Genomic DNA, 26,483 nt, shown 5'->3' on the forward strand with positions numbered 1-26,483 from the left:
ATATCTATGTTTCAGTCTCAGTGAACACAACGAGGAAAGCAAACGAGGATCTGCATTTTACTCTGTCCAGGATTAATTTGTTCTTTCTCCAGTTGATGAAAACAAACTAGTTTATCTCAAGGATTAAAAAACCCAGAAGAAGCATGTGAGGAGACGCCAGTGAACGCAACAACTGACGTCAAACCGCCGCCCCTTCCTCTTGGCGAAAAGGTTGGAGCTGCAGAGTGCTGCACAGCCACAAGCGACATGTTTAATTGGCACATGAATTAAGAAACAAAGCAAAAGAACAACAAATGCAACATGGAATAAATGAAGGACCGGTAGAGGAACACGTTGACCACAGATAAATGAGATATTTTGTCTCATAATCTTCAGCACTGCTCGTCCAGTGTTTTTGTTTTTTTTTCTTTTTGTCCAGTCATGTGATTGACAGTGGCAGCAGCAAACCTCAAGTGTCTCTGCAGTTCAAGGTTTCGTGGTGTTGGCGGCGGCGGGGGGGAGGAAAAGCATTGACAAGTGCTTGCAATACACATTTGAAGCAAATCTAGATATATAGAACGCGTGATCCTTGCATCGCTTTAAATAATGGAAGCACCGATCCGCCTTCCTTCCTTTTTTTGGGGGTGAAAAGTCGTTCATTTCCAGATGCCCCCCCCTTTGGAAATCAGGTTCATATTTTTATTCCATTTATGATAGATATATGAATATATTACACTGCTGTATGCTTCTTGCACATCCCCCACCCCATCCCCACATCACTTTTTCATATATAATTATATATCTGTCTTCACACAAAAAAACCTAAAATCAAATACAAGAGCTTTTACAAGACTCTCTTGTCATCTTCTTTCGCTCCAGTCCATCCACTCCCACACAGTTTGTTGGGTGTGCCTACAAAAGTCTGTGTTTACTTTTTCATTTTTCATCTCTTCATTAATATATTGCCACATTCATATATCATGCATTTTACTGCATTGCTATTGCACTGGTCCGGATTATTCAGGAGGTGTAAAGAGACGGGAACAGGGGTAGGATTCGGGGCAGGAGCGGAGAATTCTGGGAGAAGAAAGCAATAAATATCTCAAATAATGTCTAGTAGGGGTCAAGTAGGGTTGAAGAGGGGTGATCGCCACAAAAAGCATGTTATCCTCGACTAAAGGAGGAAGAGGAAGAAGGAAGAGGACAAGGAAGGAGGCGTGGATGGTGTGAAAAAAGGGGCCTTGGTATCATCTTGGTTTCCTTCTCTCCTTTTTGTTTCTCTGCATCCTCCTCTTCGCACCGTTTTCACCCTCCTCCTCCTCCGCCTCCTCCTCCGCCTCTCGACTACTGCTTGTGGATGTCCTCGCTGCGGATGATCTTGTAAATGATCCAGTAGAAAATGTTAAAAATAAGGAAGACGAGCGGGAAGGCCACGCGGGACACCGTGTCGATGCGCTTGGCCCGGCTGATGAACAGCTTCTTCATTTCCTCGATGCTCTTCTCGGGCGCGGCCGAGGCCGGGGCGTTGTTGTTGTTGCCCTTGATGGCCATGCCGTCCTTGGCCTGCAGGCAGGCCGGGCCCATGCCGTAGCCGGGGAAGCTGAAGCGCCCCTCACCCGTCTCATCCTCCTGCAACACAGGCCAAGACTCAGGCTGTTAGGAACCAGAGAAAGACGTTACTGTTGGAGGTGTGTGTGTTTGTTAATGAGTGTGTGTGTATATGTGTATGAATGTAAGTGTGAGAGTGCTGGAGGTAAGCACAAGCAGGTAGCAGGTATGGAAGGTGTGTGTGCGTGTGTGTGTGTGTGTGTGCAGGTGTGTTAGAAGTCAGGTGAGTTTCAGTTTTCAGTTTAGTTAATTACAGACAGGTTTAGACATGAAATCCAAACACCACAGGTGAAATGAGGTGAGAAGGCAAATCATTTCGTTATGTGAGACTGTGTCCGAATTAAACCACAATGTGAGTTTTCATTAAATCAGTATTCGATGGATGTCACGGTGTCAATCTGTTTTCTTCTATATTATGTTCATTTCTCTTCACTCAGAGCCAGAATCAAAAGGCATCTATACTGTGTGACATTTACAGAGTCACACCAGTACACAAACATTCACAGTCCTGCTGTTCGTACAGAAAGCAGAGTTTTCCAATGGTCAGTTCTGTCAGATCGATTGTTCGGCTGAGTAGTAAATTATGGATCGGTCCTCATGTAATGAGGTCGTGCTCTGCTTCACTTTCTTCACAGTTAGTCATCCTTTCACTGGATCTGTAGGATTCTCAGAGTTCATACATTATGAGCTCTTCACCGATCACATCCAGCTCTGAGACCAAGCTGGTATCTTCCCTTTGTAAAAGTCATCAATATGAGCCGAAGCCCAACACCGAGTGTTTTTATCTCACCCGTCAAGGTGAGCCGGGGTGGCTGAATGGATTGGATTGATTGACATGCGCTGTACCTCAAGGTTATGGCGCGCGCGTGGCGTTTTCACCCGAGCGCGGTGAGATATTGAAAATGCTATCTGCACCGTCACCCTGCCTTTTCATTACAGGAGACACAATGACTTCCTTATCTGGTTCAGAGACTGCAACACAAACACCGTGAGACTGTGGACGTGTGTATGTGTGTGGAAACTAAACTGGGAAAATAATAGGTGCTCCAAAGTGCCCTGCAAAGTTAAAACAACACCCATGAAATTAAAAATTAGCAGACAAAAAAACCCTGATGATTAGGAGTCATCTTTGTTTGGATTCACTTTTTTGATAAAAGGCGATGTCAAATAAAATTCATGCATGAATGCGACTTGTGTTCCCTGTGGGAGACTGTGTGTCAGGCTATCAGCGGGACATCTTCCCAGTGCATTCTGGGTAAGAAAAAAAAAAGATCATTTTGTGATCAGAAAACAAGCAGGAACGCAGCCTGAAGCAGGAGGAACTGTTGGCAGCAGGAGAACTTAACGACTGACGCAAAACCTCTGCAGCAAAAACAAATCAAGCAGCCAGTAAAAAACAAGGCAGCTGAACTCTCCTCCGTCGGAGCAGCCTCCACTTTCCAGCAGCAGGAAAGAAGCAAAGTAAATTGTCACTTAGCCAATAATCAACAATATCCATCGATAACATGGAACAAACGTGGATAAAATGCCTTTAAAATGTGATTAAATGGGACAAAAGCTGCCGAAGGAAGTGCATTTCATCCCTTGCTGTGTGTGTCCTGGTATGTACAACACTCATGCATTCAGCATACATGTCAATAAGTGCATCCATAGATATGTGCACGTATGTGTGTGTGTGTGTGTGTTAGACCACCAGGTAGCTATCCATTTTTAGCGCCCCATGTCCCCGTTCTGTCCTTGCGCCCACACCAACCCATTTATTACTGTTAATACATGTGCACACACACAGACACACACACGCAGACACACACACACAGACACACACACACATACTCGGGGTGTCTACACATTAGCCACGACGCTAGCCGACCTCTGCCTGTCCTTCAGTGACGCTGTTAAACTATTACAGATGCTCTGCTTTATTCTCTCTGCCATGTGATTAATGTGGAGGGTGGAGGGACGTGAGGAGGAGGCGCAATGAGGACGGCAATGGAGGAGGAGGAGGAGGAGGCTTGATGAGGAGAAGAAAGAGAGGAGGCGGAGGAGGAGGAGGAGGAGGAGGAGGACAATAAGGGAGAAAGGAAAGGCCCTGTAGCCTGTAGACTCTGTTCAGGACCCCCTGACTGAAACCAGACCTACACCCTTGGATATTTGTTAGACTCATGCTTAATTAGAAAATTCATCCATTAGCACAGCAAGGACTGAGCTTATACAGGCCATGGACGGATGGACGGATGGACAAAAGGACAGAGGAGATAAACAGTGAGAGCATACTTTGCCCTTTGGGTTGGACAAGAAGCAATTTAGTCCTGCTTTAAGATGCAGCTCACCTTTCGTCTTTCCCTCGTTTCTCTCCCTGTTCTCCGTCTTTCCTCCATCCTCTCTTTCCTCTCATCATTCAGTCTGGGCTGGTCTCTCTCCTGAGCTCATCTACCTGCCATCCTGGGCAAGTCTTCCAGACCTATTCAGACTAGTTCATCATCATCTTGTCCTCTATGGGCAATGTATCATGGGTGATATAAATACATTAAGTTTCTACAGGTTAAAGGGCTTTTAGATAGAGTACCTGGAGCAATTGAGGGGAAAGATGTGAAAAATGGAAATAGGAAATAGGAGGAAAGAGAGGTGAGAGATAGAGGACGGAAAAATGAAAAGAGACAAGAAGTCAAGTTGAGGGAGAAGACGACAGAAAATGTGGGGAGAGGGTGAGAAAAATCGTCCGCAATAAGGAGTCAGAGCAATGAAGGGAGGAAAAGGGATGGAAAGGAGAGAAGCGAATGAGAAAGGAGGAGAGGAAAAGGAGCAGGAGGACCTCTTAGCTCGCTCATCCATCATGCTTTCCTCCCTCGATTGAAGCATTTATATCTTTGCCTCTGCTGATGTGAATAATCGAGCAGATTAGCAGGAAGTAGAAAGCAAACTGCGTCAGGCCTGCTATCCTCCGCCATCTCCTCTGCAAATATTACCCTTGGATACTTGTTTTAGAGACCCCCATCTGCATAAAACACGATTCGGAAAGATGTCAGCCCCAACTAACGGCGGCATCAGTCTCTCCAGAAACAGGCCGGAGGAGGAATTCCTTGGCTTGTGTTCCGCTTTATGATTTCCCCCCAGAAGCAATTCCAGCCCAGCACTGGGGAAGGAAATATATTATAAATTTGCCTTTGCTGATCCACTTTCTGGTGGATTCATCTCTAACCGCCCTCCACCCTCCCCTTCCCCGTCTCCCCTCTGCCTCTCTCTTCGATTCAGGCCATTTGAGGCTTTTTAGGATGTTTCAGTATCAATATGTCAGCGGTGAGTGGATTCTGTGTAGCTGAGAGGAATGCCTGAGTAGATGTGAGTTTAAAAAAACGTTCGCTTTTAGTCTGTGCTTCTATTTATAAAGTTATTTAAAGACACACTAATGCTTTTGTCGGAGCCGCTTATTGCATTATGTATTGATATTCATTTTCTTTTAATTTGTGGTTTAAAATTGAGTTAGACTGATAGTCACCTGAGGTGGACAATACCTCACACCTGAGAATCCATCTCCAGTTACCACCTGTGATTAGATTCTGCATCCTGACTAAACTGCATGTGGTTACATGTGGTTCTGATGATCTCAAACGCATCACACGCAGATGTTTTGGGTGCATTCAAATATTTATCTACATCTGCCGCCACCTGGCTTTTAATTAGACCCATATCACTGACCTGTCTGTAGCCAGAAAGGCTCAGTTGCTTTGTTGTCAGTCAAACTTGTCATAGTCTTTTTGTGGTTGACACACATCGACCTTTGAGCTAATTTTACCTTTTTCAAGACATTTTTCAAGCTTTTGTTTGGCAACAGTCAAACAAATCGACTGGCTAGTTAGTTAGTTCATCAGTGACATCAGTGTTACGCATCATGGTTACCCATAATGCTTTGACATAACAGTATTTGCAATAATTAAATTGGAATTTGTAGATGTTGCAGCTATGTGTCATTAGCTTCAGGTGACGTCTGCGCTTAAAAGTCCACATCGGTCAAAGTCTACAAACGTCCCTGATTGTATTTTCTTTTTTGACTCTCCACCCATCCACCCATCCACCCCTGTTTTTCCTCCCTCTCCTCCATTTGTTTCCACTGGAGTCCCTGGTTGCATTAAATCATGGTGTGTTAATGTTTCTCGCTCATCAAGCCGCTGACCTGGAATGATTATCCACATGATCTGCTTCACTGTTCTTTTCCCTCTCCCCTTTCTCTTTCACTTTCAGCGTTTGATCTGAATAACATTTGAGGGCAACCGCGACACCTTTCGCTTCATGCAATAAATCCAGCGTTTAGATTTTAGTGTCAGTTGGGGTTTACTTCAGCTTAACGTACGGTTAAATGTTTGCGTTTGAGTTCAGGAGGAAGAAGGACATGAAAACATGGACACACTAAGAGCAAGTTAAATATAATGTAAGTGCTTGCAAACCTGCTTTACATCTATATCTATAATGTTCTGGTAAAAATCCTCTCGAGGGGAACTCAAGCTTTGATGTTACAGTTTCATAGATGGCCTTTTGTCCAAGAGGTCAACCTCTGGTAAAAACACGGACAGCCTGAGGAAAAAGTCATGTTTTCACTAATCCAGGGGCTTTTAAGAGCATAAGAAGAGCAAGAGGTCAAAGCGCTTTCTTCAGCCAACAGGGAGTCACGTCATTCTGAATATTAACAGTCAAATCTGCAAAGTAATACAGTAAATTGGTTACAGTGAGTTATATTCATGAGTCATAAGCAAACAACAGCCTCTACAGCGGCTTTCACTGTAGCTTTTTGATGAAGTGGTGAAACAGTGAAAGTGTTGCGTGCCACTTCACGGCCGACCTGTCAGTCTCCAGGCTGAGTTCACCCCGGGGAGATCGCTGATCGCTCTCCCTGTGCTTCTTTAGGCCTCCTAATCCCCACGCTCTCTTATCTGCCTCTGTTCTAAAAGCTGCCGAACAGCCTGCGAGATCAAGGCTTTTAGAGCAAAGCAGCATGTAGAGCCCCCCCCCGCCGAAAAACGCCTAATCATGGCTAACGAGCTGATTATAGCTGATCAATCACAAAGTCGGCTTCCCTAATAATAGGCACTGTCATTGTTAAACTGCAGGACGGCGTGTGCAGTAGCTGAGGGGGAGGGTGGGGTCACGTTCCTTGGGCTACTTCTCTAAATGTACATCTCTTTTCCCAGATGGCTGAGTGAGACAAAGACGGAGTCAGCTGCAGGGGAGGAGGCATCTCAAGGCTCCGCGGTCGCTCCTCGTGTTGTCGAGGTGAACGAGCAGTGGAAGAGAACAGTCGTCAGGCTTTAGTAGCTTTCTGCCTCGAGGCTAAATGCAACATGGTTTAATGCACTTTTTTTTCTCTTTACTATGATACTGGATGCTGTGTGGGATTTGTAATGTAGGCCAGTTATTTTTGATGCGTCTCACAGCAGTGACTGCTCTACAGAATGGATAATTCCTCACAAATAATTTATTTTAATGAAGGCTTGTCTTGGTCTAAAAATACTAATTTGCATTCTGCGCCCTGAACCTCAGAAACGGCACTGAAGACGCTCCTGATTGAAAAGGAGGCGAGAGGCAGTAATGTTCGGCTTCCTTTGATTTCTAAAGGGGCTCTTTCTTTTTCAGTCTGGAGAGCTGTGTCTGTGTTAAACAAGCGAGCTGCTGCCAGGTGGGCCTATCCTTCAAGGATGAGTGGCGCTATTGATCTGATCCTTCTGCAGTTGCTTTGGCCCCCCAGCAGGGGGCGGTGTCACTCTGCCTCCATGCTCTGAGGAGTCTCCCTGCCTCCCTTCCCTCTCTCAGGGCTGCGGTATCTGTCTACTTGATGCCACCTCGCTCTGTCTTTCTAATTAGACAGACTTCTGAAGCAGGTCGCCTCAGTCCGATTGCACTCGCTCTTTCTCTCTCTCTCTGTCTTGTTCTCTCTGGACTATCAGTGTCACTAACGAATCAATAAAGCATCAGGGTAGAAACCACAGAAATCAGCACAACTGAGACTCCATCGGCTGCTGCTGCTGCTGCTGCAGCTACCTGCACTGCAACGACAGCCTCACGTCAACGTCAGCTCTGAAGACAAGAAGTACAGCACTGTGCTGGTGTTGAAGAAGGGATGGTAGAACTGTCGCTTTAATTCTGAGGCCCACCGACACGATGTAATGGATCAGACGCCTTGCGACGATTTCCTGAAAAGCTCGACTATTGCTTCCAGAAATCACAGGACCGTCCATCTTTCACGCTGTTTCACAGAGCAGCATAAAAACATATGAACAGTTACATTAAAGCCGTAAAAGTCTCGAGGACGTTCTTCGCTCACGTGCTCGTCGTAGAGACTTCCCACTGTACTCAGCTGCACCTCATAGCTATTCATCACTGTAACCATGTAGCCGTAATCACAGTAAACAAATCCCTCCAGGGAAATATCGTTCTAATCCAATACATCCAACCATCCTAACCCAATTACCATACAGAATGGAAGATGTGTGCTAACCATGCTGGTAATTCCCATGAAACACTGTCCACTCTGTCTTTGCTAATGCCAACACGGACTGTTTGGTTTCTCCTGTTAATATTTTCTTTCCTCGCTGAGGATAAGTTTTCAAACAGCACACATGGATCCGCGATGGTTCCATAGGATGAATTAACATAATCTCCTTGAAGAGGAGATGTTTTTAAAATTACTTGTGCGGCGTTCTTGCGTAGCAGAAATCCGTATTGACAGATGGATCGGATCCAAAACTGTGATTGTGAACCAAACTTGATACAACTGCAGCTCTGTGACTCTTCTGTCTGGTTGAGCATGGAACTAAATATCGAGGCCCTTTATCTTGAAAGCGTCTCCTTAATCTCCCGTGGTTTGGATTATACCTCATTTTGTCAGACTCTGACACAGCCCCGCTGCTTCCACTGCCTCCCTCTCCTCCTTTTTCCTTTGTTTTTGGAAAAATACATTTGACCAAGCAGTGGATGGTGGTACCCCGGTTGCCTCAGTACTGTGGTTTATCCGTGCTGGAGGCCAGCAGTGACAGTTTCTCTGCAGCGAGCTGAACCCTGACTGATAGCCCTCTCAGAGCCGTAATGGAGGGCTGTGGATCACATTAGATTCACATTAGAAGGACTGGCCAGAGAGGTTAATTAAGAGCGTGTGACGCCCAAGGACTGCCTCTCTCTCTCTCTCACTGTGTGTCAGTGTGGTTTCACCATTTCTGGATTTATTTCACAGCAGAGCAGTTGGGATTAATGGCAATGATCTAATTGGGGGCTACTCATACTTTTAATAATGAATTTTATTCTTCCGTTTTTTTTAATTGTGCTTGAAATAAAGTAAAAAGACCAGAGGAGCTGAATTTCAAACTGTTTTATGCTTTGAACGATTCCTCCATGTGGACCACATTATGCAAACCTCTTGGCAAAATCCTGTTTCAAATGCAAATACCTCAAATTCCTCTCCATGTTGCCTTAGAGTCCTTAGAAGTCCTTGTAGTTTTGCAGAGGTTTGTACTTGAAAACACACACACAAAAAAAAAACCCGCCTTAATTTGTGCAGCTATCAGGGCCTGTGATGAGATGAGATTGTCTGTGCATTAAACCTAACTAGTTATTTAACAGTACTTAAGTACAGTCTTTAGGTACTAATTTACTCTTCTAATCCAGTTTTCAACTACCGGTGGTCTTATTTCTGATTTTCTTGTTATGCATCCTTTTTTTTTTTTTACTTCTTTTGATTTGTTGTAAATCAAATTAGGTTTAAAACATCTTCTCTTCATTTATCTGAGCATTTAAAGCAATGATTCAGTCTTTGTGCAAACTCAGGAATATATCAGCACCATTTCCTTTCATGCTCGCCTTTCCAAATATAACTACGATTTTAAACACGTTTGAATCCTATTTTATTTAACTGAATAGAGCATCCAACCCTAAAATGTTGGATACTGAAATATTTTCCATTTGATTCTAAATCTAGCTGAAGAAAACAGAAGTCTAGAGATTCAAACATGGTTTATGGGAATTACTACTGATCCAGACTGGAATGATTCATTATTCTTGGTGTATACTTTTTTAAGTGTGAGTTGTAATTTTTTATACAACAATTATCCGTTTGATTACTTTCACAACACTTTATTCGTCCTACTCTTACCTCCTTAGTCTCTGCTGCAAAGCTCTTAATCTGTTTTCATGAAATTTTGATCCAGTCCAGTGATGTTTCCATGTTCAGTAACATCTCTGTCAGTCGGTCGATGCTTTTATTAAACTGCCAGTCAGAGGCATACGAGCATTAGTTTTTAACACGTGTGAATTCGGAGTGAAAAGGCAGAAGTAACTGGTTGAGTGTTCGCATACATTCGCATCTCTGCGACGTTACGGATAGAAAATCTCTGATGAATAAATCACACAGAGAGAAAAAAATAGACTTTACCATCACCCTGATTCACCTCCGGACAGAAAAACCCATCAGACACATGTAATGAACAGAATATATGAAGTGAAGTAAGACGAAGCTCAGCTTTTGTCCTAAATTCACCTTCCGCTACGTAACATGACACAAAAAGCTCACAGCAAACATGTTACATAAGAAACCAAGAACCTGAATTTATGTATTTTGTGGTATGGGGGCATTGCAAATGATTCCTTCATAACAAAAAAACAAATCGGTATGTCGACCTCAACTGAACAGACGAGCTTCTTCATTAACAAAACTCAAATTACGTAACACAGCGACGGCCTAAATTCACCTCCTGCTTTCATCATACGAGCAGAAAAACTGTGCAACAGAAAAAAAAAAAAATATGCAAAAGGTTCAGTGTGCCAGATGTGGGTCAATCCTGAGCCCGGGGTCCTCCAGCTCCCTCGCTCTCTCTCTCCCTGCTCGTGGGGTGAGAGAGGGCTGAGAGAGTGAGGCGGCACAGGTTTGTGTCTGATTCACCTGAAAGTGCAGCGGCAGCCGGACCACTAATCTACCTCTTCACCTACCATCACAGCTCAGGGGATTGGGGATTACAACAATGGGATTTAGGATTTATAGTTTTATTTATATATATATATTTTTTCCCTCAAAGCCCCCATCCGCTCCCACGCTGCTCTTCCTTACTATGCTTTTATTGACTGAGCCTGATGTGGAAGGAGGCCACGCTCACCCAGACTCAGGCCAGTTCACAAACTAAAGCCAGTGATTATCTGAAGTTTCCTCCTTTCATTCATTTTTGTCCACGAGAGAACGAAGCGATCGGAAGTCGAATTTCACAAACTGGGCCGAGCGGCGCAAGATGAATCTGAGAAAACGATCTCACAGACGAAAGACAGTTTAGTGGCTGTTGTGCAGCTTTCAATCACATAACATGATCTTCCTCAGCAGATGGAGTTTACCCAGTTGTAAGCAGCACTGTGAGCACTGTAAGGACGACCTGTCCGTGTCTGACATTCAGAGTTTATTCTTTCACCTTAAACCGCAGGTGAGAAAACAAACTTGCCTCAAGGTTCGAGCTGTTCCGGAGCTTTCGATCAGTCTCAGTGAAGATGATGAGATATGAGCTTTGCTTTTTCTTGTGAAATCCTGCCATGTTTTCCTTCTTTAGGAGGAAACTTCAAACTATTAAAACAAAACAGCAGTCAGTGAAAAAAATGACCAAAAATGTATTTAAATAAAAATAAAGTAGTGATAAGAACTGTAAACACACAACCTTTAACTTGGAGCTGACTCCATCTTTTACCCTGGACTAAGACAATCTAATATTAAACAACGTCCCCACTTTGCGGCACCTTTGTCATCTTGTGAGGACACGAGGTCCTCATAAATACGGTAACACACGGAGAAGCTCACACACGCTAAAATGTGTCAAACTCAATCAAGCAGCTCGAGTCATGGAAGGCACGAACACATGCCCTACAACACCAAAACGCACGACAGCACTCATGGATGCACTCATGCATGTTCACCGGGTGTATAGATACAACCTCCCTCCCTCTCTCTCTCACACAGACACACACACACACATTCACGGATTGTTTACTGCAGGGGCACCGTGCATTTCTTGTGGGTGTTTGCGTTTTCTTGCCCTCCACCCACATAAACACAAACCACCAGTTTCACAATCAAGCAGCACTTATACATTCCCCACAGGCCTGACAGCTTTACTCCTTATTCGATACAGCAGCCTGGAGCTGATGAATCCGACCGGACAGATAGAATTGATTGATTAAATGCTTCGAAGACAAAATCAACAAAAGAAAGCAGACGAAGGGAAAAAAATCCTGATACATCTCAAACGGCCTCCGGGGAAAAATTGACACTGACAGTTTTTACTAAATATATCCAAAGCAGTTTTGAGAAATTAAATAAAATGACATATTTTCAGGTCTCCACTTTATCTTCATTTCATCCAAAGTCAGATTCCTCGACTCACAGACAGTTGATAAATAACTGAAGGTGGTTTTGATGCAGATATGTTTGTTTTTGACTTCACAGCGATGTCAAAGCTAAGAAAGATGAAGGCAGTTTCTTGTTAAAAGGCTGCTGAAGGACCAAAGTAACTGGTTTAAGCTAGATTTATTTTTTATTTTTTTTTTTTAACATTTGTAGGACTTCCTGTCCACGTTGACTTAAAAACTGAGGCTGTAAGTTCACTTCTGACCTCGTAAACAGTAGCTGAGACAATAATCTCACCACATTGTCCTTTCAGTGGAGCTTTTCATCATGTTACATGATCTGTTTCCAAAATGAAGAAAGAACTTTGAACCTCAACTTTTAAACATTTGAGCTTTTTCAACATTCAACATTTCAACAATCCATCTGCTGATGAGGATAACGTGGTGTCACTGAAAACTAATAAATGGACTTTGTCAGTGACAGTGGATTCTTAGCTGCTACACACAAAAAAAACGGTGTATTGCCCTCATTGTTTTTTCCCATAAATGATGCATGTTCACAAACAAAAGTTTGAGAACTGGGGGAAAAGTTTGCTCTCTGTTTGCTCCGCGGCTCAGCCTTTAATCATGCCCAACGCTCTGCGCATGAAACATTGATGCTCCTTGTTTCTGCCGGGTGATGAGCAACGCACAAAGCTAAGATCAAACATGGAGTTAATTTTTCAGGATGCTCGAGGACAGAGGAGGACAGGGATTTTAGGGATCTTAACGGCATTCTGCTGTTTACAGTTACACAACATCGCTGAAACATCTACCTCACAACCTAAAATGTTAAAAGCATAAGTCTGCCCGGCAGCGGATGATGGTGCCACTCTTCATCCTTTAAAAACAACACAATTTTATGTGTTTATGTGTGACCATTGGAAAACAGAGCTTGTCTGGTTACTTCTTTGTCTTAAAGGTCCTTATATATTTCATCTCTTCGATGATTGATCACAGTTTGGGACAAAAGTTTAGCATCTAAACTCCATCCATATTCATCTTCTCTAAAGTTGTGTATTTAAAAAGCAGAGGAAAGATAAGGGAAAAGAAGACAAACGGAAATGTGAATGTAAATGTGCGATCATCACCTTCATGTGTCGTCGCCTTCGTCTGAAGCGCAGCAGCTCCTTGTGTTGGCGGGCGATGAAGTTGACGGCGGCGTACTCCAGCAGGGCCGAGAACACAAACAGCAGACACACAGCCATCCAGATATCGATGGCTTTTACATAGGACACCTGCGGGGTGGGGCGGGGGGCAGAAAGGAAGAAAGGATTAGATACTTGCTGGATTTAAAAGCTTTGTGGCTGCATCATGAATCTCTGACAAACCACGCCTGATTTGATATGTGACTTGTTGCTGAATGAAGGAACAAAATGACAAAGAACTGTTCTTTCGTTTTTGTTTTGTACAAACTCTTGTTAGGAAACTTTTTTCCCTCGTAAATTTAGTAAACTGTACTCTCGAGGAGATCATTTCTGCTCCTTACTGTAAAAAAAAAGGTTTAAATTATAGCTCATTAATACATAAAACCATGAGTACGCCCATATAAGTCAATCTAAGATGTAAAGAAAACGATTATAACCCTAGCGATAGCTTGGTGCTATTCATTTGAGGAAAGTAATTTTAGAGGACAATTGAGTCATTCAGGGACACACATTATTAACTAAAGGAATAAATCACGTCTTCTGTGAGTATGGAGTCTAATGAATATGAAGTGCATAAATTACAAATCTGATTTATAACGTGAGGGAAAGAATAACTCATTTAAGACAGTAATTTACTGAGAACACTAAACACACAGGTTTCAGTATTAGTAGCACGTCCTTTAACCAGAGACAGAATATTGTCTATTTGCTTTACTTGGCTTTTGTGACATTTACTTGTCTCTTTAAGAAATGAAAAACACTGTGTGTCAGACAAATAACAGAGAAAATGACACACAAGACATTTGGAATGATGCGTTTAATGGTAGTAAAATATGGCTTTACTTCTCTTTGACTGAATCACTTATCGGTGAAGTGCTGGTGTTTCATAGTTCTCATGTTACTACCTTTGCAATATGAAAACAAAACTGCCTTAAAGGGAGCCTGATGGACCAAAAGACACAGAGCGCAAGATGCAATCAGCGCACAAATCCAGCCGAATGTCAGCAGCTTTTACGTACAAAGAGTCCGGTGTGAGGCAAGATGGACAAGGTAAGGACCGTCCAGATAATAAGGGCTAAATGAAGCCTGGTTGGGTCATTGTCTGATTGCTATCTGCCCAACAATTACCATTATTCAAGGGCATTCACCCCGGCCTGTCGTTACAACTCTCCATCTCCACGTGCAATTACACCGTGCAGCCTGAGAGGGAGATTCCTGTTCTGCTACAGAGAGAGTAAACCCACAATCAGCTGTTTCAAATCCAATTAAACTATGACTTTAGATCACTTTACACACACATATATATAAACACACACACACACACACACAATGCTTATCAGTGCTGCTCCGCCTTGTTGTGATTTGTGCTCGTTTGCACCGAGTCTGATGCTTATAAAAACATTTATCTTCGAATGCCTGACTGATTCTGCTGAGAACTAAATGGTCAACTGGTCCACTTGGTTTGAGGATCATCCAGGCAGAGAAAGAGAGAGAGAGAGAGAGAGAGAGAGAGAGAGAGACAAAGAGACAACAAGAAGCAGAGACAGAGGAAAAACAAAAGGAGGATTCTTAAATTACCCCGATTTAGAGGCTGAAAAATCGAGGAAATCAACATGTTCTTCCTTTTTGTGAAACAGTAAGTATGAGACTTTTAAAGCTTTTGCACACAAAAAAGGCCTAATCTCCTTTTTATGCCCCAACTATCTTTCATCTCATTATAAATCCTTTTAAAGATTTGGTTTGGAGATGCATAAAACAAGGATTCATTTCTGATTTCCACTTTGAAGGTGCAGTTTTCAGATTTGTTTCACTGAGTAATATTTAGTGCTTGGGTACTGCCTGTGTTGCTTTAGTCTGTTATTTTGGATTTATTTGAACAGAATTAAATTTAAATTGGCCCAAGGTCACTGGGAGAACAAGCAGATCCAGAAAATGACTCAACAAAAATGACAAGAACTCTGCATTTCCATCAAGCATCAAGCCTGGAAAACCCGTACAACAAAATACTTTCTCCTCTGCGGCTGGTTGAAAACATTCTGGTCCCATTCCAGTTGTTAGCTTTAAGTTTTAAAAAGTGTAAAATTTGGCAAAAGAAAACCACAAATTAAAATCATGATTTAACCGATATCAAAAGCCAAATGATTGACTGATGCATCCACTGAGCTTCAGGTTACTGTGTCAGAAGACTATGGATCTGGTACCGGCACCAGGCAGGCTGAGCTAAACCAAGTTAGTCCAGGCCCGTCTCCCCGCTCGGTCCTGACCTTGGTGAGGTTGAGAGCTTCTGACAGACAAACTGACCGGCGGCGGCCTGCAGAGCTGCAGCTTAGGTGGGGGTACTGAACTCATGCTTCACAGGACAATGTTCAGGGAAGAGGACGAAGACAGTGGACGACTGCACTGGCTAAATGATCAGCTGACTGGCTGAGTAACTGGTTTGGTGACTGGTTTGCTATTTGGTAAAATGGGTGAATGACTGGTTGACTGAATAAGGTGACTTTAATATGGTGACTGTGTCAGATCGGGGGGATCATGCTTTAAATTATTGCCATGACATGATGTCAGAGATGTTGAGTCTCGACCAATTAAAACTCGAAGGCTTTCACAACTTGCATTACGTCCAAATGTGACCAGTCAGGGACCAGACAGGGACCAGACAGGGACCAGGCTGGGACCAGAGGCAGACTTCTGGGATCAGACATGTCAACAGATGCTGTCCAAATCATCACAGAGCAGATTTTTGTCAAACTTGGTGAGAGAAGGCAAAAAAAAAACCCTGACACACCAGTTTCTCATTCTGGGCCTCATTAGGTGTCTGAAACACAGAAGTGGTTTGTGTTTGGTGACGACACGGGGAATAAAATGACAAGCTGTCACATCTGATGCTTTTTTGGTTTGCTCGTCTCTATCGGGGATTTCTGCGAGCGAACCTGGATTTACCTGCTTCGAAAACTCATCAAGGTGTTAAATTAACGGGCGAATGCTGCTGAAACTTTATATGATGAACCTTTGTAGCAGTGCTGTTGTGTCAGCCAGCCTCTGATGCAACCTCATCACCTAAAAACGATGTTCATATTTTACTGTTCTTTTCCCAATCACTACAGCTGGACACAGTATTTAAAAACCAAATATCATGGTGGTTTATAGAAAACGTAATCACGTTTCATGTCAGCGGCTTCTGCGATAACATTAACATGAACTCTGCTATGTCCTCAAACAACACCATCATACCTCCCCTCCTCTCCTCTCTCCTTGTTTCCTCTCCTCTCCTGTCTCCTTTCCTGTCTCATCTCCTCCGTTGCCTGACATGGTGTAGATGTCTTCTGAGACATATGAAAAGGGCTGTGTGTTTAGGTGCGTGTGTGTTTTCCATCAATCACACACATACATCCTCTCAGATGTACGTGTGTGTGTGTGTGTGTGGGTGTGTGTGTGTGTGAGCAGTTTGCCCACCTAAGCTCAGCTGTGCTGTGTGATCATTATTGTGACAGCTGAACTGCAGAGGAATCACGGTTCACTTGTTCAATTTTTAGAGCGCATGAAGCACCTAATGTCAACAAACACGGAGTGTGTGTGTGTGTGTGTGTGTGTGTGTGTGTGTGTGTGTGTGTGTGTGTGTGTGTCGGGGATTACAGCTTCTCTGGACATAATTATACAATCCTACTGGCTCACGCAAACTTGGACCATTTTTTTTCTTAATCTGAAAATCCCTCACAGGAAAATTATTATTTTTATTACATTATTTTTCTCTCTCCTCCCTCCCTCCATCTGCACCTTTCTATCCACTTAAACATAAATTTCCCCTTTTCTTTGTCGCTGTCTGTATTTCCTCATATGATTTTGAAGAAACTGGAAAGAGCTGCTGATTAAAGCTTTTTTTTTTTTTTCATTAAGCTGGTGCTGAAAGGTGCGTTTGATTTGTCCTCACCTTGGGCAGGGAGGCTCTGGAACCGGAGCTCTGCGTGGTCATGGTCAGCACGGTGGTGATGCCCAGACCCACCCGGGCAGGAGCAGCATCCATGTTGATCCAGAAGGAAACCCAGGACAGGATGACAATGAGCAGCGACGGGATGTACATCTGGATCAGGTAGTAACCCATCTGACGCTCCAGGTGGAAACGAGCCTCGATACAGGTGAATTTACCTGCAGGAGAAGATTTTTTCATTATTTAGAGAGTGATGAAAGAGACCCTCAGCAGGAAAAGACTGAGATTCATCAGTGTGAGCTACTGAAACTAACCCTGAAGTGGTGTCTGTACTTATGGTGTCTATAAATGCTGGTCGTCCCTTCACGAGTTCAGTCAAACCACTGACGCCTGTCTGATGAAATACATCTCACCAAAAGCAGGAAGAAGCAGCTGTTGTCTGAACTATAAATTTTGGGCCCTGAAGTTTTACGCGTGTGAAAGTTAAAAGCAGCATCGAGGTTTATAAAAAGGTAAAAGCCATTTAGTTTAAACTTATTCCGATGTTCAGTATTTTAATAGGAACAGAAATAGCTGCACCCTCCAAAAAGGTTATTGTTTTCTAATGAGACGGCTCATGACACTTACAGCTTAAAAGATATTCAGCACTCAGTTTCATATTCATGGAGACAATCGTTTAGTCTGAGTAGGTGTCCTGTTTTCCAACATGGATCTCTCATTTAGAAGTGAGTGAATTTGCGGAGCACCAAGGTTGATTCCAGGAAAAATAAAATAATAATGCTGGTCGAGGTTTAAACTCCGCTTAGAAGCAAAATGTTCTTTCATCAGTTTCCCCGAGGCGGTGCAGTTCCATTAACAGGGAAGTGAGTTTCTGAATTCCCACATATCTTCATCTGAAAGGGCACATTATCTAAACACCGACGCCGTCATGTCCGCTGGAAAAACAGGTGGAGATGGTGAGACAGAGGGGCAAATCAGAAAGAAGGATCCGGAGAGACGGGGGTGGGAGGTGGGGGAGGATGAGCCAGAGTGAGAAAAACAGACAAAGTTGACAAAACCTTGTCTTTCTCTGGCACCGACTCTAAGCCAAAGCCTAAATCACAAGCGGGAAATCAGAGGGACACAAACGCTCGGGTCTGTCGAATATCAAATGGAACCAAACCAAACACGCTGAATATCTGAAAACAAACACAGGAGGTGTTTCTGGATTTATGCTGCCACTTACTTGTTGCTATAGTGGCCTGTCACAGAGACTGAGAGGTGGTTCACGGCTTGTGGTCATGTAGGAAGAGTGATGACACAACAACAAGTGCTGAGGTTACTGCCTCTTCCTCTCTCATGAGACAGAGAAGACATCTGTGCTGGTGCTGACTTATTAAAGCTGCTATGAGCCTTAATAAAACTATTATTTCTATCTGTAACATACTGTGACAGTTTAAGTTTTGGTAGTTCAGTCACCACGTTCATGAAAATCCATTCTCATCATGGCCGCCGTTAAAAGTTAAAGTCAGACCTGTTTCCTTCAACAGCCTTCGTCCATCCAAAGGACAGTATCTATGAAGACATCCAGGCTCTGTGGTGTTTAACTGGAACTGGTCCTTCAGTGCTTTAGTTTGCCTAAATCTGGGTTTACCTAAGTCTGGGTTTGCCTAAATCTAGATTTCAGGATTTACTTTATGCCTCCAAGGTCAAGGTTTCACTTTGTTTAAATGAAGTCCAACTGTTCCTCACGAAAACGGGCACAAACCAGGAGGATGTGGAAGAGATTTCTACACTACTACAATCAGTTTTACAGACTGTTGGGGGGAGGAGTTGTGTGTTTGTTGATAAATTACTAATTTATCAACTGGCCACTTTCAAAAGATACTGGATTCTTTCTTGAGACAAATACATGAAAAACGAAATTGATCATTTTATCCCTCCTGGTGTCAAAACTTTGTTTTTCTTGGCATCTTAACTTTTGTTTTCATTCTCATGCCGGTGCCCTGTACACACTGTGCTGCTGCAGCTGAAACTGTGGTGATGTGCGGCTGCCTGTTGTAGTCTGCCAGGAGCACTGTTAGTCCTTGTGAGGCGGCGAAGGGAAAGTAACAGTGGATGTTTATGCTCGCAGCATGTTGTTGTAAAAGGAGGAGCAGAGAGATTAGGAGGGATAAAGTCAGGAACTTCACCTCCGCCTCTTAATCTCTCTGCTTTTGTTTTACCACAAAATGCTCCAATATGCACGAGCCCTGTTTTTACAGCTGTGTGTTTGCTGCTCGACGCGCCTTTGTTTTTTTAATGCACCGCACCTCCCAGCAACCACCTGCCGATCAGACACTGTGGACAGAGTCTCTGAAGGTGTAGGTCTTTTCATGCACTGCTTATTACAACAAATACTCTATTTCATTTAACAGACTGCACATGAATTTGGATAAGAATTAAAAACATAAAAATATTCTGGATAAAACACTGAACACAAGGAATGGTATGTGAAATATGTTGTGTATCCAAAACGTGGAATTTTCTGCACAACAACAAAAAAAGAGAGATGAAATGAAAATCTGCAACACAGATAATTAAATTAACACATGCTGCAGTGGCCTTATTTACTTTGCAGTACAGCAGCAACAGTAACAAATGTCCTTCTTTCTCTTGCTGTAATGTAATGAGCGCGCTGGGTCTCATAATAAACCACAGGAGAGCCAGAGAGCAAGATGGCTGACGATCCATTTAATCAAAAAAGATCAATGGAAGGCATCCTCATCAATTAGAGTTAACCCTAAAAGACTGGAGAGGGGAGGAGAGGAGAGGGGAGGAGAGGGGAGGAGAGGAGAGGAGAAAGAAGACAAAAACTGGGATGGAAGAAAACAGAAATAAGGGAAGAAAAGAAAAGAAGAAAGCAGGAAAACAAAAAGAGAGAAGGGAGGAAGTGTAATCTTAGAGCGAGAGGAGAGAGTGGTGAGGAGGGGAGGAAGATATGAGAGGACGGAGGGAAAGAGGGAAGGAGAAAATGACAGCAGCAGCAGCAGGAGGAGGAGGAGGAGAGTCGATGAGGTTGGACTTGATTTATAGCTGTGATACACTTCAGAGCTTTTAAGTGCTGTCCATATTTTCCATCTGATAAGAAGACTGAAATTATTCAGCCGGGCCCCTATCTCACAGTGGGGGCTGAGTGTGTGTGTGTGTGCAGTAACACTGCACATACCTGTGTGTCTTTCTGGAAAATACATGTACACACACACACACACACACACACAGGTTCCAGTTGTGTGTTTGTATGTGCATATCGCCTTAAAATCCATACTTTTCATTCACCATGTAAGAACAGAGTCTGTGGTTTGATTCCAGCAGGGCCCCTGATGCCCGACACACGCTTGTTTCCTCTCTGCCTCTGTACACCATCAACCATCCAATAAAGACAAACATGTTGTGACATTAAAGTTAGTCAGCAGAGGACAATTTTGCAAAGTAAAGACACCTTTAAATGACAGAGAAACGTTTTGGTTTCAGGGCTGGGATTAGGATTAGGATTAGGATTAGGATTAGGATTAGTTTAACGTGAGGACTGGGATTAAACATGTAGGTGTTGGTTAAGGTTTGGGCGAGGAGCTATTAAACTCATTATGTTCTGTTCTGTATGTGTGTGGGTGTGAACGTGTCTTTATACCCAAACACTCTGCAAACATATCAGCAGGCAGAAAACAAAAGTGCCCTGCAATGCAGCAGAAACTGTAATTAGTATTTCAAACAGGGCTTTTTCTTTGTGTGTGTGTGTGTGTGTGTGTGTGTTAGAGTGGATGGAGGGATGGAAAGACATAATAAAAAAGACAACAGTGAGTGAGAGTGGAGGAGAGGGAGATAAAGGGAAATGCTCTCTCTTTCTCTCAGAGTCACAATGGACCGCAGCTCATAAATCTGAGGAAAAACGACACCTTAATTCCCTCTTAAAGCTTGATTGGGAAGCAGCGAGGCGTGTGCACGCTCAACCAGACACGCTAACACTCACACGTACACACACCATCACACACACCATCACACACATGCACACAGAGTACGTACACACAGTCACAGAGGAGCAGCATGGCTGGAGAGTAATGGGCCGGAGATGAGATGAGAAAGAGGCAGAAGCAGAAATATATGAAAAAGAAAGGGAGACGGAACCGGGAGTAAATCGTCCTTGAAGAATTCACGCGTTCTACTGATAAACAGGAAAGAACGAGAGGAAAAGCAGAGGTTTAAACTTGTTACGGTCAGATGTGACAGAGGTCGACTGAGTGACGAGTCTTTTAGCCTCTCATAGCTTCTGGTTTTGGTTTTAATGGGACATTTACTGTTTGGTTCCACACTCTGATCCAGCTGTTTACAGCTGTTTACAGCAAAACTAAATCAAACAGGATTTACACTAAAATAATGAAACCTGCCTTTATGTTAACTGACATGATTTTCCTTCATGTTAAAGTCAGTTTAAGTAAATTTCCTGCGCTGCTCCTTGTGCTTTCCATACTTTTGTGAGGTTATTGTGACAAATCATTAAAGTTATTTATTTTCTTACCTGGAAAATTTGTCACAACCAAACAAAACTGAAGACTTTTAGTGAGGACGGTCTCTCAAGATCAGAATCTTTTTTTTTCAGACTGGCAGGTTAATGAAAGTTGTTATTGTTATTGTTGTATATATATTATTCTGCATTTGTTGTTTTTCTGGTCGGACAGTTTGAATTTTGAAACAGGAAATACCATAAAAGGAATCACACAGGACTGACTGTGTGTGGGCAGAGTGACAGGGAGGAAACACACTTATATGTATTTATATAACAGAGCTCTGGATTATCTTTTCATTGTGCGTGCATATGTGTGCAAGCATGAGGATATGGATTTGTACCGTGTGTGTGTGTGTGTGTGTGTGTGTGTGTGTGTGTGTGTGTGTGTGTGTGTGTGTGTGTGTGTGTGTGAGCTGATGCTGAGTTGTGTCAGAGCCTTTCGTCTGGAGGTGGATCATTCATCTCCTCAGTGGCGACAGCAGACGTCAACCTGTGTGTGAGTGATGGCTCTGAATCTGAACTAATCAGCCAGCTGCCTACACACACACACACACACACACACGCACACGCACACACACACACACACACTGACCAGTGGCTTGGTGTTTTGCAGAGGAAGTTTTCCTTGAAAGTTTGTTTTGCTTCAGTTTTAAGTTTGATTGATACAAAAACGAATCCAGGATAAAATCAAAGCAAGAAAAATATCCACTGTACATTTGATTATAATGTACTGTGAATATAAAACAGCACAGTACATACGATAATGTTTGCCACGATAAAAAGCCAAATCATTTTAAGTCTCATGATCAACTAAATTATTTTATGTAGTAAAGCTGTTATTCTGGAACGTTCAGAGCGTTGGAACAAAAACATCGATACTAACGCTTTATGTTCATTTACAGGAAAAATATGGCGTTAATGGGACTTTGATTCACAACAATCCATAAACATACTGTGAATGACGGTGGGTGCAGGAACGGACCTGCACGTTTGCTGTGATATCAGATGTTTACTGTGAACATTTCATATCCCTTTAACTTTAGATATAAACACAGATTGTGCTTCTCGTTTTTTTTGTGTATCTTTTCTGTGTATTTCAAACAGATACTCAGGCTCATATTTATATATATATTTTTAGATTTTGTGTTTTCTCTGGAGTGTAAGAATTGTGGACTGGCGAGGTGGACTGGACAGATGGTTTTCAGCCACACTTGGAGGACCTGGAGGGAGAAACAGAGTGTGGCAGCCGCCCCCGTCCTCCCCCGTCCTCCCCCCGTCCTCGGCTAGTTTCTCCTGGCTCGTTTGTTTTTATTTTTCTTATTTCTGCTGCTCTCCAGCTTCCTTTTCACAAGACATGATACAGTCTGTCCTTTCTTTCTTTTGTTTTCCGCCTCTCTTTTCTTTTCTCCTGTGTATTTTCTGTCTTTCTCCAGTATTCTTCTAATTTCTAATTCCATTTATCTTAATTAACTATTTTCTGTTTCTTCTCTGCTTTTCCGCTCCCTGAATTTAGTCTAAATCTTTATTTATTGTTATGGTAATTTCACATTTTTAATGATCATCCACCCATAAAAAAAGTTGAAATCAGAAAAAGTGAATAAATCAGCAGTTATTTCTGAGTTTGTGGCTGAAACAAACTTTGCAGCCCACCGTGTTTTTCCTCGTCACTGAGCCACACTGAAAGTTTCATGACACTGGAAGGAAAAGAAAAAAAAAAACATTTGGGGAATATGTATTTCCATTTCAGTGTAGTTTCCCTGTTATTTTCACATTTCACACATTCAAATAAGAATGAAACTGTCTCTGACTCACACAGGATTTCAGCACAGTCTCCAGAAAAACATTTTTAATATCTCTTTCTTTTTATTTCACAGAATATGTGATTGCCAGGTCTGAATTTAGATAATATTCTCCCTTCATTATATGGAAATACTTCCCTCTTTCTTTGTTTTTTTCTTTCTTTCTTTCTTTCTTTCTTCACCACAGTTTCAGCCCACTTCTAACCCATTAGTGCATCTGTGCTGCATTGACTTTTGCTGGGTCGGTTTTGTATCCAGTGATTTTTGCTGTGACCCAGAAACACGGCAACAACATTACAACAAACTTTGCTGAGTCAAGAAAAACAAACTGTAAATTTAAAAAAAAAAATGAAGTTGACTCCAATATCACGCTGAGATCTTTGTCTCTAAGCTTCAAATGAAACTAAAACAAACCACAGAACAAGAATCATGAGAAATGACACAAGAAATTTCCTAAATCGAAGATCGAAGATCAAAGACCGAAGACCGAAGTTTGGACTCGACAAGACAAAGATTTTAGCCGCATCGAAAAGAAACAGTCGTAGAAAACAGGTAGAGAGTGAAAGACAGGAAGCTCGTTCGTCCCTCTCACCTGTGTTGTAGTGCTTGGTGCAGTAACGCAGGTCCTTCTCCTCTTTGAGTATGAACTGAGGTAGCGTCAGGCCGTCGGCCACCTGCACGGCTCCCTTCTCATCCCACTCGAATATGAGGTCGTTCATGGTGTAGCCGACTGGAGGAGACAGCGGGGGACAGCGGGGGACAGGAGGTTAGACTCTTTTCATCAGTGTGTGTGTGTGTCATTTAATTCATTCTGTTTGCCTGAGGAGGAGGACGAGGAGGCTTCAGTCCCTGGTCAGGGTGCAGGGTCGCCCAGTGAGAGGTTGACACCCCGCAGGGACGAGTTCAGCACAGACTGGAAATTCTGTTACCTGCCCAGCAGCTGTTGATGTTAGCTAACAGCTACATCCAACAAGCAGAGGGACGTAAAAAGTGTCTCATCGCAAACAAAAGCAGGATTTAGGTCAGTGTTGAGTGAATCGCCTCACGTCTCCACGTTGAGTTTTTTTTTTATGTTTTCAGGTCAGATGAAAGGGCAAAGAAAGGAAATAAAGAAACTGGGGCTTAAGAAAGAAAGAGAGATGAAGGAATCACACAAGGAAACAGAGAAATAATAAATGACAAAGGAAGGACGTGGAGGAAGAAAGAAAAGAAAGAAAGAAAAAATAAGAAGAGAAAAAATGACAAGGAAAGAATGCAAGGCAGACGGGAGGAGGGAAAAAGGATAAAGAAGAAGAAAGAAGAGAAAGACTCAGCTGGAAGGAGGGCAAGTCAGAAAGAGGGGAAGTGATGAGGTAAAGTAGGAAAACGAGTAAATGAAGATAAGAAAAGAGAGAAAGTAAGGAAAGATTAAGGAAAGAGATGGAAGATACATGAAATTGAATCACAAAGAAAGCAGGAAAGTAAGAGACAACTGAAGGAAAGAAAGACAGGATGAAACAAAAGGAAAGCAGAAAAATAAGAATGAAAGAAAATCAGAAGGGAGGAACGACAACAGTCAAAGGAAAGGAATAAATCAAAGAATGAATGAAGGAAAAAAAGGAAAATAAGGAAAGATTAAAGGATTGTGTTGAATGTTTAATCTGCAAAGAACAACTCGAGCTGTCAGATACAGAAAATCAGTGAAAAGAAAAGTAAAAGTACAACGTTTTCTCTGAGACTCAGGCAAAGAAAAACTGTTAAAGTGAACCGACTTTGTCATTTTCCTTTGTTGGACTGAATCATCTGCATCTGCCTGCAACAAACAGCCTCTTATATTCTGCTTATATGTGAATGAGGTCAGTTATATAACCACATATCTGACCCGTGCACGATTTCCACAGACAAACAGGCAAAGCTACATTTCAGCGCATGAAATAAAATTCAATACATCCAATCCTGCTCACTGTCCTTGCTGCACGCGCCCGCTGTGATGTGGTGGGTGTACAGATTTCACTACGGCTCTGAATGACACGGAGTCGAGTGATGACAGAACTCGATTTTTAGCCTCAATTGAAATTTCACATGAGGAAAATTCAGATTTCGTCATAATTTCACAGGTTAAAAATGTGACAGTGACGTTATCAAGCTGTTCGGTGTCTGTCGCTTCCTCCTGTAGCTTTAAAATCAGCCCTGACACCAGAGCACCAGCACGGCACCGGGGAGGAATGTGTTGTTCTTCTGTTGTTTTGTGATCACTGACCCTGATCTGTGGAGGCACACAGCTCTGTGAACTCCGGCTGCTGGGTCTGTGGTTCCTCTCGCTCCTGTTCAAAGAATGAAAACTCCCCAAGAAATCCAGAAATCTATATCATATCTCTCACCCTGCCAGCTGCTCAGAGACAGATCGACTGATGCTCTCCACCCAAAGCTCGCGGTGTGTGTGTGTGTGTGTGTGTGTGTGTGTGTGTGTGTGTGTGTGTGTGTGTGTGTGTGTGTACTCACAGCTCTCCAGCTGCATGATGCAGGTCTGGACGTCCATAGGGAAGTTCTTCAGATCCATGGGACAGGCCAAGACCAGTGTTATTCTGCAAACACACACACACACACACAGAAACACACATGCAGCATCACTTAGACTGAGAGGATTACCCAGAGCTTTATCAGTTTTACTCCACCAGCCAGTGTCAGGAAACCAAACCAAACACTGACGGAGCAGGACGTGTTTGAAATGAACAAAAACAAAAAACATTTTCTCTGTTTTAGGGAATAAAAAAAAAAATCTATTTAAGCATCACTGTTATTCAAACTGTCATGTAACAACAACAACAACAAACAATGGCTTAAACTCATTACTGTCATTCAGTCACTGTTATCTCACTAATGTCCCAGATTTGAAAGAAAACTAATTAAACGATAAAAGCAGATTGGATGAGAGGATCGGCTACTTGAATTAAATACTTGATTTGATGGAGACACACAGTAAATCATTTGATTAAGACCGATTTGATTGGATCAGTAATGAAACAATTAGTACATTAAGTCTATTGCCAGAAAATTCATTTGGTAGAATCATTTAAAAACCATTCATCAAGCAGAAACGCCAAAGGTTTGGTTCAAGCTTCTTA

At 42.7% G+C, this 26,483-nt stretch overlaps 1 protein-coding gene across 1 annotated transcript in view; it reads right to left on the reverse strand.

The window, feature by feature from the left end:
* Positions 1-1,323: 1,323 nt before the first annotated feature.
* The window catches only part of glra1 (glycine receptor, alpha 1), an 83,952-nt gene continuing 58,792 nt past the window's right edge, over positions 1,324-26,483 (reverse strand). The window contains exons 7-11 of the mRNA XM_041048159.1: positions 25,861-25,943; positions 23,972-24,109; positions 17,062-17,276; positions 13,077-13,223; positions 1,324-1,608 (exon numbers count right to left, since the gene is read on the reverse strand). Coding sequence (XP_040904093.1) covers positions 1,324-1,608; positions 13,077-13,223; positions 17,062-17,276; positions 23,972-24,109; positions 25,861-25,943 — 868 coding nt within the window. The remainder of the gene's footprint in view (positions 1,609-13,076; positions 13,224-17,061; positions 17,277-23,971; positions 24,110-25,860; positions 25,944-26,483) is intronic.

Source organism: Toxotes jaculatrix, chromosome 10 (assembly GCF_017976425.1).
Source record: "Toxotes jaculatrix isolate fToxJac2 chromosome 10, fToxJac2.pri, whole genome shotgun sequence".
In the NCBI taxonomy this organism is placed as follows: Eukaryota; Metazoa; Chordata; class Actinopteri; family Toxotidae; genus Toxotes; species Toxotes jaculatrix.